Source organism: Lytechinus variegatus, chromosome 15 (assembly GCF_018143015.1).
Source record: "Lytechinus variegatus isolate NC3 chromosome 15, Lvar_3.0, whole genome shotgun sequence".
NCBI lineage: Eukaryota > Metazoa > Echinodermata > Echinoidea > Temnopleuroida > Toxopneustidae > Lytechinus > Lytechinus variegatus.
The window spans coordinates 12,559,301-12,572,297 of NC_054754.1; the positions used below are offsets into that span (position 1 = coordinate 12,559,301).

General features: G+C 38.3%; 2 protein-coding genes across 2 annotated transcripts; one reads left to right on the top strand and one right to left on the bottom strand.

Moving 5' to 3' along the window:
* Nucleotides 1–475: 475 nt before the first annotated feature.
* LOC121428833 (heat shock 70 kDa protein IV) lies at nucleotides 476–4,003 on the bottom strand. The gene is made up of 2 exons (XM_041625698.1): nucleotides 3,676–4,003; nucleotides 476–3,091 (listed from the first exon to the last, which is right to left on the bottom strand). The coding sequence occupies exons 1-2, from the start codon at nucleotides 3,861–3,863 to the stop codon at nucleotides 1,354–1,356; spliced, it is 1,926 nt and encodes a 641-aa protein (XP_041481632.1). The 5' UTR covers nucleotides 3,864–4,003; the 3' UTR covers nucleotides 476–1,353.
* Nucleotides 4,004–5,603: 1,600 nt separating this feature from the next.
* LOC121428778 (heat shock 70 kDa protein IV-like) lies at nucleotides 5,604–9,948 on the top strand. Its single transcript, XM_041625600.1, has 2 exons — nucleotides 5,604–6,087; nucleotides 7,314–9,948. The coding sequence occupies exons 1-2, from the start codon at nucleotides 5,900–5,902 to the stop codon at nucleotides 9,049–9,051; spliced, it is 1,926 nt and encodes a 641-aa protein (XP_041481534.1). The 5' UTR covers nucleotides 5,604–5,899; the 3' UTR covers nucleotides 9,052–9,948.
* The last annotated feature ends 3,049 nt before the right edge of the window (nucleotides 9,949–12,997 follow it).

The window sequence follows — 12,997 nt, forward strand, 5'->3', positions numbered from 1 at the left end:
CTCAACCCCTCCTCTCTTGTCTCCCCCTCATTCTCTCTCACTTCCTTATCTCCCCCTCTGGTCTCGCTCTCTCTGACCTTTCTCCACCCCGTCCTTCTCTAGTTTTGTCAGCATCTCTCTATTTCCCTCTCACCATCTGCCCCCTTCTCAATATAATTGAATACCTCTTCCCTCCTCCCCCTCTCCTTCTCTCTCCCTCTCAGTCCCTTTCCTCTCTCTGGTCTCGCCCTCTCCTATACTCTAAAATGACCTTTCTCCACCCCGTCCCTCTCTCGTTTTGTCAGCATCTCTCTAATTCCCACTCACCATATGATCTGCTCGCCTTCTCAATATAATTGAATACCTCATCCCTCCTCTCACTCTCTCTCTCTATTTTCATCTCTCTCAACCTCCTTATCCATCTCTGCGTCTCTCCCCCTCTCCTACTCTCTTTCATTTCTAAACAAAAGAACCAATCAATGACGATCGATTAATATTCCTTCAATTTTATCTTTATTAAATTCATGATAATATGAATACAATATGCACTAATGTTATTATCTTAAGTTCATGATACATGATACACCATACCAATAATGATTAATTACCTAATCGTTTTTTTTTTATTTCATACCATCATTTTTTTAGACGCTATAACACGAATTTTAAATATTCTGCATGGTATAAGTGAATTATTCCTTACCACATTAATAAGTGATTATAGACATACGGTGAGTTTAAGATTCAAGATTCGTAAAAAAATTCCTATGAAAATATAGGACTGCAAAATTAACATAATACATTTCTTTTTAGTTTTGTACATTGGATAGCGGTCTTAAACTTTTGCAAAATGATGGTATTCAAACTGACCTGAATATATAAGCATAAAATTAATATATCGGTGGCAGCACACATGCAGACAGTCATATATAAGTTGATTTTGAATTTCATCTGATTATAAATAATGATCAAATATAAATCATGACAAAAACATGAATAAATATATTATATAAACATCAAAACATTGAGTCAAGCAATAACATATACGAAGATAATATAAAACACGAAATAAAATTCAGAGAGGTGTTGCTCATGATGAAAATGAATTAATATAAATTCAAAAAATGGTTAAAAAATATTAGTTGTGTTGTTTAGTTGTAGTATCCGTAAGAAATCAAAATTCTTCATTTTAACATAATACTTGTAAACTTCTATTACTTATTAGTAAGTTATACTTTGTGAAATCGATAAATATGAGTTTGTATATCAAATTGGTAATTATTATTTTTTGCATTACTATTTTCAAACAACAATGTTATAAGATTAGTATATAAGAAATTATTTCATAGTCCGTAATTTGTGCTGTTCCATAGATCAATCCATTTCCTCGACAGTAGGTCCTCCATTTCCTGATGATGGTGAGTTGGTCTGTGGTCCTGGTTGACCTGAGCTACCACCGGCATGAAGTTTAGCCATGATGGGGGAACACGTCTTCTGCAGCTCTTCCAACTTGAACGAGAATTCTTCTTTGTCCGCCAAAGAATTATTGTCCATCCAGGTGATGACTTCATCAACTGCTTTTATCACGACTTCCTTGTCACTGGAGCTAACTTTGCTCTCTACCGATGCATCATTGATTGCGGACTTGATGTTGAAGGCATAGCTCTCAAGTTGGTTCCTAGCCGCGATGCGTTCACGCTGAGCATCATCCTCAGCCTTGAATCTTTCAGCGTCATTGACCATACGATCGATATCGTCTTTAGAGAGTCTCCCACTGTCGTTGGTGATGGTGACCTTGTTGCTTCGACCGGTGCTTTCATCCTTGGCAGTGACGTTCATGATGCCGTTGGCATCGATGTCAAAAGAGACTTCAATCTTTGGAACTCCTCTGGGAGCTGGAGGGATACCAGACAACTCAAACTGGGCAAGTCTATTGTTGTCTTTGGTCATGGCTCTTTCTCCTTCGTATACTTGGATGGTAACAGCTGGTTGGTTGTCTGAGTAAGTTGTGAAGGTTTGGGCTTCCTTGGTAGGAATCCTTGTGTTTCTCTTAATGAGGTTTGTCATCACACCTCCTGCTGTTTCGATGCCTAGAGAGAGCGGAGCCACATCGACAAGAAGAACTTCTTTGATTTCTTCACTCTGGTCTCCAGATAGGATGGCAGCTTGGACAGCGGCGCCATAGGCAACTGCTTCATCAGGGTTGATAGACTTGTTGAGATCTTTGCCATTGAGGTATTCCTGGAGAAGCTTCTGGATCTTTGGAATTCGTGTCGATCCACCTACAAGTACGACAGTGTCAATCTTATTCTTGTCGATCTTCGCGTCAACGATTGCCCTCTCTACTGGTTCAAGACACTTCCTGAAGAGATCTGAACAAAGTTCCTCAAATCGTGCTCTGCTGACATTGGTGTAGAAGTCGGTACCTTCATAGAGTGAGTCTACTTCGATGCTTGCTGAAGCACTGCTTGACAGCGTTCTCTTGGCCCTCTCTGCCGCTGTTCGGAGGCGGCGAAGCGATCTTGGGTTTGACCTCATGTCTTTTTTGTGCTTTCTCTTGAATTCCTCGGCAAGATGATGGACTAGTCTGTTATCAAAGTCTTCACCTCCAAGGTGAGTGTCACCAGCTGTTGATTTTACTTCGAAGATTCCGTCATCGATAGCCAGGATAGAGACATCGAACGTACCACCACCAAGATCAAAGATGAGAACGTGCTGCTCTCCTTTCAGCTTCTTATCAAGTCCGTAGGCGAGAGCGGCAGCGGTGGGCTCGTTGATGATTCTAAGAACATTGAGTCCTGCAATAACACCTGCATCCTTTGTGGCCTGTCGTTGTCCATCATTGAAGTAAGCAGGGACAGTGATGACGGCATCGGTGACCTTCTGACCAAGATAAGCTTCTGCTGTCTCCTTCATCTTTGTCAGGACCATAGAGCTGATTTCTTCTGGTGCCATAGTCTTGTTCTCTCCCATGTACTCAGCCTGTAGCATTGGCTTGCCTCCTTTGTTGGTGACTGTGAAAGGCCAATGTTTCATGTCAGCTTGTACGTTGTCATCTGTGAATCTCCTTCCAATTAGTCGTTTGGCATCAAAGATTGTGTTCTTAGGATTCCTGTATAATGATAGATGAAAACAAAGCACTTGTTTAGATTACTACTGTACAAAGGCAAATAAAACTCTCCTATTAATTAATTTGTCCAATTAAAGATGACATAAATTATGTCTACAATAATGTTTCTATTATTATAATGCTCCATAAATTATGTTGAAATCATATTTTGGGAATAATAGATTAAAAATATCTGTACACAAATTCGGGTCCATGCTAATATTCAATGCTTAATGATGACAAAAAAGCAAACGTGAATAAAGTGTTGAAAATTTGTTTTCCATACCCGTGTCAGAAATTTATACCCCAGCGCGCATCCCTCTTAGTTATCATACTTATTTGTTTTCTTCCCAATCTTCCATTATGTGAATGGGTTGGTATACTATAAATGTTGTGCATCAGTTATTTATAATCTAATATGACTGAATTCTAATAGAAAGTAAGCTATAATTAACATAAATTCATTTCAGGCATAAATGAAAATCAAGGATTCCATGAAGGTTTTAATTGGATGGTAAAGTTACCATAGTAGAAACTTCATTCCAACTTGACACAGAAATTAATTTAAAAAAAATAATTCTACTTACATTGCCACCTGGTTCTTAGCCGCATCTCCAATCAATCTTTCTGTATCTGTGAAGGCGACATAGCTGGGTGTCGTCCTATTTCCTTGATCGTTAGCAATGATCTCCACCTTTCCATTCTGGAAGACTCCAACACAAGAATAGGTGGTACCCAAATCAATTCCAATAGCTGGTGCTTTTCCTGGTGCCATTTTTACTGTTAGCTGATCAAAATTTTGCTTCCAAAAATGCTTTTGATAATACAAGTTCGTTCTTCCTTTGGTTTCCTCTCGGTTTGTCGTGTTGACTACGAGTTGTCGAGTTTTCAAATTGAAGCCCGACTGGCGGTGAGTCTGATTATATAGCCAAAACACGAGCTTCGCCGACTAAACGAGAAGATTCTAGAGCGTGAGCAGTGTGAACACGAATAGCACCCCTAGGGGAATCCCCCGATCGTTCTCGACCGAGCATCGCCATTGGTCAAATAGCCAAGCCGACTCATGACGTCACCATGAGTGTGCCCATTCAGTGTGCGCAGTGTTGCGATTCGGGGTGTGTGGAACGTACAAGAACATTCTCGTCCAATCTCCCTGCTCGTTCCATAGAGACACACGGTATAGGTGCCTATTATCCCGAGAAATGATATAACGGTCGCATATATTATGTCATTCATATCACTAGGTTTATTTCAATCTGATACTGTTTTAACTGTACAAAATATCAATTATTACCTCAAATTACTGGTGATAAAACTCAAGAGATTGAGATTAATAAAATAACGAAGAATATATGATAGAAAGGATACATACTATGTACATCAGCCCAGCTAGTAGTAAAATGTGTGATTCTAACACCGCCGATAATATGAAATGATTTGAAAATAATTGCACCATCTGAAAGAAAATATGTAGTACTCCATTTGAGTTACACCTATAAACTATTTTGTTGCAGATTGCCACATAATAAAAAAGTAACACATAGTTGAATAGAAATTATATCTAATTTTGATTATATACCACCATAATTACGGCTATATAGTTTTCCTATTTACTACTACTGATACTAGTACTGCCACTATACTACTACTACTACTACTACTACTACTACTACTACTACTACTACTACTACTACTACTACTACTACTACTACTATAAATGATAATGATGATAATATTAATTATAATGATAATAATGGTGATAGTAATAATAATTATAATAATGATGATAATGATAATGATGATAATAATAACAATAAAAACAACAACAACAATGATAATGATAATAACAGTGATAATGATAAACAATATTATTATTATTATAACAACAACAATGTACGCCTATACTAACAAAATTTTGATATTGAACTCATTAGTTTTATAATAATGGAAATCTTTTTAAAATTATGATTATAGTATCATGCTTAAGTCTATATTTCATTTGTAGTTCACACACTAGCTGTCGTAGAAAATGACACAAAAACAGAAGTAGGTCAAGCCTGGCATGTATATTATTTCTTAAATCATCGCACTATCATGCATGAAATATGATTAAAATAGCTGATGAGGAAATAGATCTGCATGCGATGTGGTTTTCACTTTCTGCTGCTGCCTGCTGCCGGTCTGACTAGAGAAAGAAAAAAAAGATCGATATTTCTAGAATGAAATGAAGTAATTCACAACCAAACAGTCTTGCACAACACAGAATTTTCCAGACTGTAACCTATTAGTGATTATTTACGGCGCGTGTCGAACAGTACAATAGGCCTGTACTTTGCACAGAGAATGGATTACATGTCTGTAATGACGTCACGTTAGTCTTGTATTCGCAGACGTTCGAGAACAATCTGGGAATGCCCCCGTGCGGAGCATGATCAGCGAGTTTCTTTTGTTCTATTGTGTTCACACTCGAACCTTCTCCGACTAGAAACTTCTCTAATGACTGGAAGCTTCTCTCAGCTCTGGGTTTGAGTATATAACCAGGCTGACCGTCTCTCAAACTTCAATTCGAACTCGATTTCTCATAGCTCGGAAGGCTCTCTGAGAGGAAAGAAAACTGATTCCACAACTGCAATAAAGCTGTGTAACCCGTGTTTAACAAAATAATTCTACGAGTATTTTTAAATTTTGCGAATAATTTCTTCTGAAGTTCTTATCGACAAAGTTTCACAAACAGACACCAGCCAGATATATTTCTTTTTAATAATACAAATTTCAAATTGACTCGTCGAAAATAATAATCTGCAACAAGAAATGGCACCAGGAAAAGCACCAGCGATTGGAATTGATTTGGGTACCACCTATTCTTGTGTTGGAGTCTTCCAGAATGGAAAGGTGGAGATCATTGCTAACGATCAAGGAAATAGGACGACACCCAGCTATGTCGCCTTCACAGATACAGAAAGATTGATTGGAGATGCGGCTAAAAACCAGGTGGCAATGTAAGTAGATTAAAACAATATTATGTAATAAATAACAGGCCTAGACTTAAAGATAGAGAGAGAGAGAAAAAAAAAGGAACCAGGAGAAAGGAGAGAGAAAGAAGACGGGATAAAAACCAATATATGAATTAAATTGTTACTTTATGATTAAAGTATTGGATCAAGTTCATTTCAAAAATCATTTGAGTTTACAATACTTAGGAAAAAAAGTGAATTACAAACTAAAGCATGCGCAGTATTAATTTCCATACAGTACTTTGCATCATTAGCGTACCCACGGGGGGGGGGACAGAGGGGGCAGAGTCCCCCCCCCCCGATGAGTCACAACCCATGCAAGGGACGAATCCCTAGCCCTGCCCCCCTGACGTGTCACAACTGATCCCTGCATGACGAGCCACAAGTGGCCCGCTCCTTTGAACTTTTTTTATGGTACGAAGTCCTTTATTTGTGGTTGAAGACCCTTTTTTTGCTTGTCAATTTTTTTGGCTGACGAATTTGCCCCCCCCCTCTTTGGAAAATCTTAGGTACGCCACTGCTTTGCATCCGAGTTCTCATTAAATTGCGTTGTTTTTCTTGTCAATTGGAAACCAATTTGCTTTGTTTTCTTCGGCCGTGAATAATACAAGAAGTTACATTTTAATAATACTAGAAAATATAATGAACCAAAAAACTCTTCGAAGTAATCTCTGAATAGATGCAACAAATTAGATGAAATAAAATAATATTATGTACCATATGTACAGATTGATTGTGATTCATTCATAATTGTATAATCAGAAGATATTATAAGTATTCACAACAATGCAATGTCATATTTTATACAAGTCATGTATGCAGTAGAAAAACACGAGATGTTTTCAATTCACGCAGGCCTTTATTTTATAAATCGTATACATGTTATAAGGTTAAGTCATCTGGGGCCCTTTGCAGAAAGAGTTGCGTTTAAACGCAAGTCAAAAAATCAATCGCAAGTCCCAAATGCGCGCTGTTGATTGGTTGAAAATCAAGTTGCACGTGATTTTTAGAGTTGCGTTTGATTGCAACTCTTTCTGCAACGGGCCACTGGTCACTTCCGATCTTCCGATATTAGCAAATAATCATTGTAGAAGTGACTGAAACTAAAAAAAAAAAAACATTTAAAATACATTACAAAAACTAGTAACTTTTCCATTATCAATATGTATTTTATTGTTTTTACCGATATTATTTTCATACCATATTTACAGGAATCCCAAGAACACAATCTTTGATGCCAAACGACTAATTGGAAGGAGATTCACAGATGACAACGTTCAAGCTGACATGAAACATTGGCCTTTCACTGTCACCAACAAAGGAGGCAAGCCAATGCTACAGGCTGAATACATGGGAGAGAAAAAGATTATGGCACCAGAAGAAATCAGCTCTATGGTCCTGACAAAGATGAAGGAGACAGCAGAAGCTTATCTTGGTCAGAAGGTCACCAATGCCGTCATCACTGTCCCTGCTTACTTCAATGATGGACAACGACAGGCCACAAAGGATGCAGGTGTTATTGCAGGACTCAATGTTCTCAGAATCATCAACGAGCCCACCGCTGCCGCTCTCGCCTACGGACTTGATAAGAAGCTGAAGGAAGAGCAGCATGTCCTCATCTTCGATCTTGGTGGTGGTACGTTCGACGTCTCAATTCTGGCCATCGATGATGGAATCTTCGAAGTGAAATCGACAGCTGGTGACACTCACCTTGGAGGTGAAGACTTCGATAACAGACTAGTCCATCATCTTGCAGAGGAATTCAAGAGAAAACACAAGAAAGACATGAGGTCAAACCCAAGATCACTTCGTCGCCTCCGAACAGCAGCAGAGAGGGCCAAGAGAACGCTGTCAAGCAGTGCTTCAGCAAGCATCGAAGTAGACTCACTCTATGAAGGCACTGACTTCTACACCAATGTCAGCAGAGCACGATTTGAGGAACTTTGTTCAGACCTCTTCAGGAAGTGCCTTGAACCAGTAGAGAGGGCAATCGTTGACGCAAAGATCGACAAGAATAAGATTGACACCGTCGTACTTGTAGGTGGATCGACACGAATTCCAAAGATCCAGAAGCTTCTCCAGGAATACCTCAATGGCAAAGATCTCAACAAGTCCGTCAACCCTGATGAAGCAGTTGCCTATGGCGCCGCTGTCCAAGCTGCCATCCTATCAGGAGACCAGAGTGAAGAAATCAAAGAAGTTCTTCTTGTCGATGTGGCTCCGCTCTCTCTAGGCATCGAGACAGCAGGAGGTGTGATGACGAAGCTCATTCAGAGAAACACAAGGATTCCTACTAAAGAAGCCAAAACTTTCACAACATACTCAGACAACCAACCAGCTGTTACCATCCAAGTATACGAAGGAGAAAGAGCCATGACAAAAGACAACAATAGACTTGCCCAGTTTGAGTTGTCTGGTATCCCTCCTGCACCCAGAGGAGTCCCCAAGATTGAAGTCTCTTTTGACATCGATGCCAACGGTATCATGAACGTCACTGCAAAGGACGAAAGCACTGGACGAAGCAACAAGGTCACCATCACCAACGACAGTGGAAGACTCTCTAAAGACGATATCGATCGGATGGTCAATGACGCTGAAAAATTCAAGGCTGAGGATGATGCTCAACGTGAGCGCATCGCTGCCAGGAACCAACTTGAGAGCTATGCTTTCAACGTCAAGTCCGCAATCAATGATGCATCGGTAGAGAGCAAAGTTAGCTCCAGTGACAAGGAAGTCGTGATAAAAGCAGTCGATGAAGTCATCACCTGGATGGACAATAATTCTTTGGCGAACAAGGAAGAATTCTCGTTCAAGTTGGAAGAGCTGCAGAAGACGTGTTCCCCCATCATGGCTAAACTTCATGCCGGTGGTAGCTCAGGTCAACCAGGACCACAGACCAACTCACCATCATCAGGAAATGGAGGACCTACTGTCGAGGAAGTGGATTAAATCTATACACTCTCTGTGTTAAAAATGACTTAGTTGCAATATCTGCTCAGTTGGAATAAATTCATTTGCATCACAGAGATATATGTGGCCGCTATATTTGACCCTATCCTGATGAAAAACTCTTACCCCATATCTTATAATATTTTATAAGACCAGTTGATTGTAAGTAATTGTTCGAAATTCATAAAGTGTTGAAAATGTCTATTATAAGTATATACATATTTGTAATTATTTCCATTATGTGGCTCATTAATGTAACATTTACATCTCAAAGGTCATGAAAGTTAACGTCACATTGTTCTTTAATAGGTTGTGCCTTATTCTTTTTTCAACCTACTCTGTCATTAGGGTCGTGGCTTTTAGTTTTAAAGAGCCAAACATTTAAAATGCAGTACTAGTTTGTTTGGGTTTTTTTATACTTAATTTAATATAAATATATATTCATGATAGTAGGTCAAACTTAGCAGAAAGTACAATACGTCATGATTTACCGCTACTTGATAATGACCAGGGACCTGTAACACAAAGGTTAGCGATTAATCACTAATTTGAAAGAACAGTTCTGATTGGTTCCTAGTCAATATACTGAGCAAAATGCGCATGCAACGATGATCTTGATAGACCAACTGAATTAGCGATTTATAGTTAACTTTTGTGTAACGGGCTCCTTTTTATACGGCATTGTATGATTAAAATGCGAGTTCCATGACATCCGGCGACAATTGCTCCGATGAAAAAATATTCCCGTTAAGCAAAACATAAAATCCATCATCCATGACTAAATAAACCCTAATTACAGTATATGATATTTCTATAAGTAAAAGTAAAACAAAAACAGAGTATTATAGATAAGCAAAATATCATAACCATTATAAAATAATCCTTATATTAACATGATTCTGAACCAAAAACTCAATTACAGTCCTAACTCTAACCCTGTGCCCTCTGAGATATTACCGGAGCAAATGTCGCAGGAGGGAATGTCGTGTCACCAAAATGTGAAACTTTCATAATTATGAATGATTGATTTCTATTTCATACCAAAGAATTGATATGATTTCTTATTAGAAAATAGGAAAGGGAGATAATGTATTGTTCATTAATCGCGATGATTATACTTGTATCCAACATTTCTCTCCAATATTCGATATCAGCTGAGAGTCTATAGGATGTCAATACCCTGTGTGCCTTCGTTTATGTATTGTCGTATTGTCTCTATTTATTTGTTATAATATTACATGCACATACAGAATATTTGAATAAAATCTAAGGTTTGATAAATAAAATCAACTGTGCATTTTCATATATGTATTCGTGGGGTTTGGGAGAGCGGAAATGAGCATATAGGGCGGGAGTGACAAGAGGGAGAGGAAAGAGAGATATTAAAGATAGAGATAGTGGGTATCCATACAGATACACAGTAAAAACGCTGTTTAAGATTTTATACAACGCTGTTTACTATATGAACCTTACAGTATTTGTTAAACCATTTAAACAATCATGTTTAATTTATTGACAATTAGATATTGAAAATTAAACTTTGTTGCTTAATATTCAAACAGTTGTTTTATAACTGTTTAAACAATTACTGTAAGGTTCATATAGTAAACAGCGTTGTATAATTTTTTTTACTGTGTACATAGATAGATAGATAGATAGATAGATAGAGAGGAGATGGAGAGAGAGAGCTGGGGAGGGGAGATGCTCAAGAGATTGACATTTGGCAAGAGAAAGGTGGAAGAAAGTGGGAATTGAAGATCAAGGGGAGCGTAGACTTTATTATCATCTATATGAATAAAAAAATTAATTAAATTCGTTCATTGACTATCACAATATAGGGAGTGACGTACATGGAGAATGAGAGAGAGAGAAAGAGGGGGGGGGGGGGTGGCTCAAGAGAGAAGGAGGCAGGGTGTGTTTGTGTGAGAGAAAGAGGGAGCAAGAGAATAAGGGGAATGACATGAACTATTCTTTCGAACAAAAGTATATAGAAATGGTCATTTTCAATAGCGAAAAAATGAAAAAGATTGATCTATGAGGTATAGAATTGTGCAAGTTGTACGGTTTATGGTCAAAATTAATTAGCACGTTATTATGATTTGATATGAGTTATGGTAAGTGTTTTCGTACTAGGCTTTCTTTTAATTCCCCACATTAAAAAGATATTATCGTTATAAAAAAGACTACCTAGAAAATTTACTGTTTTGTTTCCTTGGCTCTTTTTATAGCTGGTCATAATACCCTGATGTAAATATTTTTTCCTTGGCTCAAATTTCATTACTGCCCTGACCGGGAACAAACATCATGAAATATTCATTACATTATGCAAATGATATTAGAGTGCCTGCTTGGAGAAGTGGGGGGGGGGTGGGTAGTGCCCTGTGAACGAATTTTTAAGAGGGAGTGCTGGTTTGGAAAAAAAAATAGTGACAAGCAAGCAAAAAAACACAATCGTTTCGCTCTAAAATGAAGGTGATTTTGCATGGTTGATTGCCTACTTTACAGCATACCAACCTGAGTTCTAGGGGTGCTGCCTGTATGGTCTATGGTTACGCAGCACCGCCCAGACAAATCTTGGGCGGTGCTTCAGCAACCCCAGGGCCATAGGGGGGGGGGGGGTAATTGAGCGAATTTCGTAAGATCAATTCATCTTTCTGTATTTAGCCCTTCATCTTAGATGTAAATCCAATCTTCAAAAGCAGACGGGTTGTGTATGGGTCACGAAACACATTTGCATTTTTAAGCAACTTAATGGTGTAATTACTAACTATCGTATACCCCAAGGGAATATTTAAGTAAATGGGCCATCGATCAAACCATGGACCTTGATCAAACTGTCTTTTCTATGCAGGAAGGTGGTTTGGATGGAACGAATGGTATACATGAACGCATCTGCCTCCTCAGAGGCCGACATTATGCTGAAAATGCATGGGCTCTCTTTTTTAGAGACGTCGATGTTGCCCAAGTGAACAACTCTAATTTTGCCTGCCTCACTTAATGTCGACGTGACTCATATGTGCTTATTTCTTCATGAAGACTTGAGCTCATTATTGTAGCTTTTTCTTCACTTCTATGGATACCAGATTCTGCGTTAACGTCGGAGCCCTGAAAAATTACACTGGCGATACCTGCATGGCGTCAAAATATTCATTCACAACATTTTCGGAAACATATTCCGCGTTTTATTGAAAAAGGACATGTTAATAATGTTGTCTCTATTATCGAGCTATGTAACGTGAAATGGTATTATGCAATTGGTTGCTCGAATATTAGGCGTGTTGAACATTCCATAGGTTCATGATTATTGAAAGAAGGATTTATTTTGCCGGCAAGTCTGTGATTCGTCAGGATCTGAAAAAGAGATACACGGAGATCACTAATAATGCAGATACACACTGCTTCTGCGATTTCCCGCCAATGAAGACGATTATAAATTTTCTCCTGTATGGCGTTCGCACCGTCTCTTGAGAGGAGTGTTAGCGGGCCAAGTGATGATGGAATTATTGGAAAGGATTTGGATGGGAACGGATCACATATTATCACTGTCAGGTAATTATTTGTTGTCTTACTTGATAGAATTTGATAAATTTACAATTAATATTGAGACGGGTCCCATTTTCGCATCGTCAGATAATTTTTTGGTAATTTAACATTTTAATTCCGAGGCAGATCACATACAATCTGATAATCGCTCATTGTCTTGATTAACATAAATTGATGATTTGTCTTTTTTTAGTTGCTGATAATCAACCATTTTGCTTTTCGTTGTCATAACTGATTATTTGTGTAAGTTATATACTGAACTACTGTATATCGATATCGAGACTATATATTTATCGATATGCATGTACCGCTCTTCATAAGGAACAGAAAAATACGGTACAGGAGGGGTCATATTTTTTGTTTATGTTGATGAGTTTCCCTAGATGATTATTAAGATGAGAAG